General features: G+C 30.1%; 1 protein-coding gene across 1 annotated transcript; it reads right to left on the bottom strand.

Moving 5' to 3' along the window:
* Nucleotides 1–1,952: 1,952 nt before the first annotated feature.
* Nucleotides 1,953–4,589, bottom strand: LOC120067423 (boron transporter 4-like). The gene is made up of 4 exons (XM_039018989.1): nt 4,419–4,589; nt 3,270–3,365; nt 3,040–3,171; nt 1,953–2,288 (listed from the first exon to the last, which is right to left on the bottom strand). The coding sequence occupies exons 1-4, from the start codon at nt 4,587–4,589 to the stop codon at nt 1,953–1,955; spliced, it is 735 nt and encodes a 244-aa protein (XP_038874917.1).
* Between the last annotated feature and the right edge of the window lie 1,150 nt (nt 4,590–5,739).

The following is a 5,739-nucleotide window of genomic DNA, read 5'->3' on the forward strand; positions in this document are numbered from 1 at the left end:
GAGCTCTCGCAAGTATCCAACTATAGGGAAACAAGATTTCAACTATAGGGATCCAACTATAGATTTTTCTCCCCTCACAGTTCTAGTTTGATGTTTTAATCCTGTAATAAGGTCAAACTCTATTTGACTAAATGATACTGATAACTCTCAAAAAGAGTTATTGGTAGAACCAAGAAATCGGAGTCAAACGGGACTAATTTGAAGTTATGAAACTACCACTATCGTAAGGTTGCAACACACTCTAAGGTAGAATGTGCAGCGTTGCAACGCTGCAAATCCGGAATTAAAGAATAAATTGATTATTTGTTGATTATTTTGAGTCTTAATACATGTGTTTCTAGTTCTTTCTAGCCGCTGGGGACCCAATTGCATCTAGGAACATGTAGGTTAGTTGAGGCACGAGTAGTTCAGTGATTTTATAAATTTTCCTTTGTTTCGATTTGAAGTCGAACTAACGACATCGATTCTCGATCCGAACAAAATGGCACCATTGTCGAGGATCAAACCCGAGTCACCCACGTGACAAGCGGGAATACTCACCACTATACTCACCATTTTGTTGGAATCGAGAATTGATGTCGTTAACTCGTTGTTAACATATCTAGTATTTCAGCATCACACATCTCAACATCATCACCATCTTCAACTATTTGAGTAGAATCCTTTCCCTATTAGAAATCAAGAACCAATATTATATTTTCATTAAAAAAAATGAAAAAAACGTTAGGTTCTTACATATATATTATATAAAAAGGACAAATGATCAAATATCAACTTGAGCATAACTCAACTAGGTTAAAAACAAGTACCTTGAAAGAAAAACTAAACGAGGTCTTCGAGGATCCCTTTATTTCTTCATATTTAACGGCATCGAGCTCTCGCAAGTATCAAGATCGGAGTAGTTTGGTAAGAATGTATTGTCTTATGGTAATGAGGAAGAAGAAAGGTAAGGAAACAAGATTCCAGCTATAAAGATCCAAGTCACTCCATAGCAAAGAAGAAGATACATAAGTTGAAAGAGAGTGAATATTGCTATATGTTTGAATGGCACTGACTTCACAAAGGAAGCATGGGCATTTTCTAGCACCTTGCCAAAAAGGTATTGAAATAATAAAATTAGCTATCCATCAACTACCAACATATTAATCTCAATCGAATTCGAAAAAGTTAACTTAGCATGTTGAGTTAGATTTACGGGTGACACTCGACATGACACGATAAAAGGTATAGGTCAAAACTCGATTAGACAAATGAGACAAAATAATTTGATCATAAACCTTAGACTCAATTTTACTTATCAACAAGTAATAAAGACGATTCAAGAGCTTCCCAGACTCTCCCAAGTCTCATCCATTAGATCTAAATACAAGAAAATAGCATAAAGATATATATCTCCCAACATAACCCTAACAACTTATATATTCACCACTCAACACCCCTTTAAATAACAATATTCTTTCAGGTCCACGACATTCTTCTCACGTATTCACACCAACTTACATATTCACCACTCTCTCGCTTCTTGTTTAGTATACAATAAGAAAATATTTGAGTATATCTCAAACTACACCTTATATCTCAAACTACACCTATCTTTGTGCAGCATATCCAAGTGTCTAATCACAAGTTATCATGTGACGATATATATATATATAATTTGTCCTTCGTAATTATAGGAGATGCATGGATATGAGTGTAAGACTCAAGACTACGTCCAAGTATTACTCATTAATTAGGGGTCTACCATTATTACTTGTTAATGTACTTCCTTCCATCACCTGTTTTCCTATCATTACTTGTTAGTTTAATTAATTAATGTATCATACCAACGTGAACTTATTGCGACAAATATATGAAGCCCTATATACATACGTTGATATGATTAAACTTATAATTTAATCGAAGACGTAAAGACAAATAGTAAAGACCGAGAGATAGAAGAAGAAAAGGTGTTACTTGTAACGTCGACTGGGCATGACGAAGAGGAGCAAAATCCTTTCCCAAAATTGGTTTCCAGGGAGACTATCAATGGCCATATAAGCAAAATATCCCCAAAGCACAGAAGTTGGGATGCTCTTGACCAATGGAATTGCAAAAATTAATGCAGCCACTAGGACTGATTGTAGCAGATTGCTCACTCTTTGCTCATTTACTCTAACTGGAAGATAACAATCAATGTGCTTCTCAAGATGACCAAATTTCTCTTCTTCATTTTCATTTTCTTTGTTGTTATTTTCTTTCATAACTGCCTCTTTTAAATCTTCTAGTTCTTTCACCACTACATCCATCTGCACATGCACAACATATATCTAAATCAAAATCAGAAGCACGGATACAGACACGAGACAGGTAGGTAATTATTAATTTCTTAAAATGTAAGCATGAAGAATATGTTCATATTGTATATATATATACTAATTGATTTGATGCTCCATAATGTAAGATACGTGAAAATTTTAAAGTACTACGAGGGGAGTGAAAGTTTTTTCCTACTCCCTTGCATGTTTTTTTAAAAAAAAAAATATAGAATTGGACGCACTAACGTTATATGAAGTTCAATAACAAATCTAGAGTATAAACAAATAGAGTATGATAATTAGGATGTTCTCTTTCAAACCTCAAATAATGTCCGAAAGTATACATGATCATCACGAATTTGACATGAACACCCTATCAAAAAGGACATTATAAAAAAATAATGTTTCATGAAAAGTTAATTATGGGGATGTTTTCTTATAAAATGGGTTAAATTATATGCAAATGCATTGAATTTATGTATGCCCTATACTTTTGAAAAGTTTTATTCTATGATTTGAATATTAAAAATCTTTCCAAGAGTATCTTTGGAGATGATCATCTTTAATTTCCATTAAAGTGAGCCTAAAAAATTTATATAATGTTGTCAAATCAAACATAGTTCAATTAACATGTGAGTGTATGGTTAGTAACCACGAGGTCTGTGATTTAAATTTTCCTATGTACTCTCAATTGTACTAAATTTTGTATAATTTAACCTAAAACGAGAAACAAGAACACTACCTCTAGTGGACTAGCAGCTGGGCTACCATCCATTTCTATGAACATATCTTGCATTTGGACATAGATTTCTGAGTTGGTAGCTTTCTTTTTTATGCTTTTCTGAGCACTTTCAACCATCTTTTTTCTTATCAACTGCAAAATAAATAATGAAGAGAAAATTAAGCTAATTAAACAAAATAACATATTATGATATATTATTACATTTTTGTGCTTAATCTTATATTAATTACCTGCCTCTTAAGAACTGCAAGGCTTTTAGTATGCATTGGAGATTGTGGTAAAACCCCATTTGAGGGAGGAAGCCCAAGTAATCCACAAAGTAAAGTCTAACATCATATTTATCATAGAAATAATATTGAAATTATTATTTTATTGGCCTATTTCTATTGTATTATTAAATGAGGGAATTACACTAAAAGTAAGAGCTCTACTATTATTTATTGTACAAGCAAGTAATTTTCTAGTAAATGGGATATTTTTACCCTACTTAGTGATGTAACAACATATATATGTTTAGGTTATAAATTTAAAAAAAAAAACCTCTTGAACTTTGTCTATTTTTTAAAAAAATATCCTTATAATTTCAAAAGTTGCAATATGTCGCTTTTGAACCTTTCATAAACATTTTAAAATTACCATTAGAATAGAAATTCTTTAGAATTTTAGATAAAAATTAAGATATGGAACAGCGTAGTGGGTGACCCTCTAATAAAGAAATTAAATAGGTGATTGAGAAGATCACAATTTCTTTATCATCGGATCATCACTACACCAGTCTATATGTATATCTATTTATTTCATGTATTTGCATTTATTAATATTCATGGGTAGGAAATTCGAGGGGTTGTGAGCTGAATTTAAACTACATAGATGAAAGGTTATGTCATGATTTCTTTGTGAACTCTTCATTTAGTATAAATAGGATTGTATTTTTCTCTTTTGAAAGAACAAGTTTAAAAAAAGTTCTCATAGAGTTTTCTTTATATTCTTGTATTCTTTTAAACAATGTATCTTTGTGTTTAGAATGCATGTTTAGAATTTTCAATTTAGTTTGATGAATTTGATGGTGGAGAGTTCAAAATCTTGGAGATAGAAATGAATTCTCATTTCTTCTTTATCATCGATCATCTATCCAAGTAAAGATGTTTAACTTCCTTATCGGGTTTTTATCATTTTGTTATTAAGAGTTATTCTTCTTATTGTTGTGGAACCACTTGAATAAGGAAATTCTCAAACATAGTTGAAGTAGTCCCTTAATTAGTAAATGCTTATAAGTGATAATGAAAGAGTCAAGGATAATAAACTAGGATAATAGTGAAACAAATCACAAAGTTCAATGTTGAATGATATATATAATATATATAGAAAGTGTTGTTTACCATAAATCCAAGCAACAAGATGTCATAGTGATATGCTGAAGGGTTCTTAAGATTAAACTCCTTTTGTTGTGCCAATTGAGAAGCAACACTATGATCAAAAAAGTAAAGCCCTGCAATCATCACAGCAGGAAGAAGAGCTGCAAAAATGTATGAAGGAGGGATTTTCCCCATATCCTGGGATAAAAACATGTTCAAGAAAACATATGTTTAATTCCATTAATTAAAATGAACCATATATATTTATATGATATGATATGAGTTTCAATTTTATATACATTACTTGTTAGATTTAAAAAGAAACCATTATTAGGACAATGACAATCTAGTGTGTATCTAATAGGTTTAAAAACTCTGAGATCCTAAACTAACAACGATCATGCTTGTGAGTGATTTTAAAATAGTTAAGATGACATGTTTGGAAGTGACTTTTGAAAATGGTAAAGTGGACACGATTGTCTTTTTCAAAAACCTCGAAAACAATATACTTTTGCATGATATATGTTGGGAGCGATTTTGAAGTTTTAAAAAATCATGTTGGAACATGTCTTTTAATTATTCAAAAATAAATTTAATGGAAGAATATATATATTTTTTTTTTTGGTTCTTAGGTTTTGGCCCGAGTTTCTATTTAGTTCTTAGGTTTTGAAACGTGACATGTTTAGTTCTTGAGTTTTGAGTTTGATTTCCAATTTAGTCCTTAGATTTCAAAATGTTACAATTTTACTTTTGATGTTTGAGTTTTGTTTCAATTTGGTCCATAAGATTCAAGATTTACACTTTTAATCTCACTTTTTTTTTTTTACTAAATATTTACTTTTAGTTTTTAGTATTAACGTCTACTAGTTAATTTAAAATAATTAAATTAATTAAGTGTCATTATTTTTCATCATAACTAAAATTGAATTTAAAATTTTTCATTTCTAATAATCTTTTTTATTTTAAGAATTAAATTTCATTTCTCATAAATTTATAACCTAGGGATCAAAAAGGTATTTTTCCTAGATTAATGTTTGGTTTTACACTTTTAAACGCTATATATTTTCACACAAACAAAATTAATTTTGAATAATTCAAGGCAAGTTTGAGAATGATTTTGAAAATGACTCATGTAATATGTGGCAAATATTTGAAAACCACTCACAAACATATCCTTAATCGTTCAAAAACTAATTTCTATTATATGAAAATAGTGTTTAATTAAAAGGGTAAACTTAAACATTAAGTTGATTTCAAATTATTAATAATCTCACATGTTTTAAGAGTAACTTAGAACGAGAAAAAAAGTGATTATATTCATTTTAAAATCATTCCAAAAACATAC

Source organism: Benincasa hispida, chromosome 12, assembly GCF_027475165.1.
Source record: "Benincasa hispida cultivar pf3 chromosome 12, pf3_genome.v1.1, whole genome shotgun sequence".
NCBI lineage: Eukaryota > Viridiplantae > Streptophyta > Magnoliopsida > Cucurbitales > Cucurbitaceae > Benincasa > Benincasa hispida.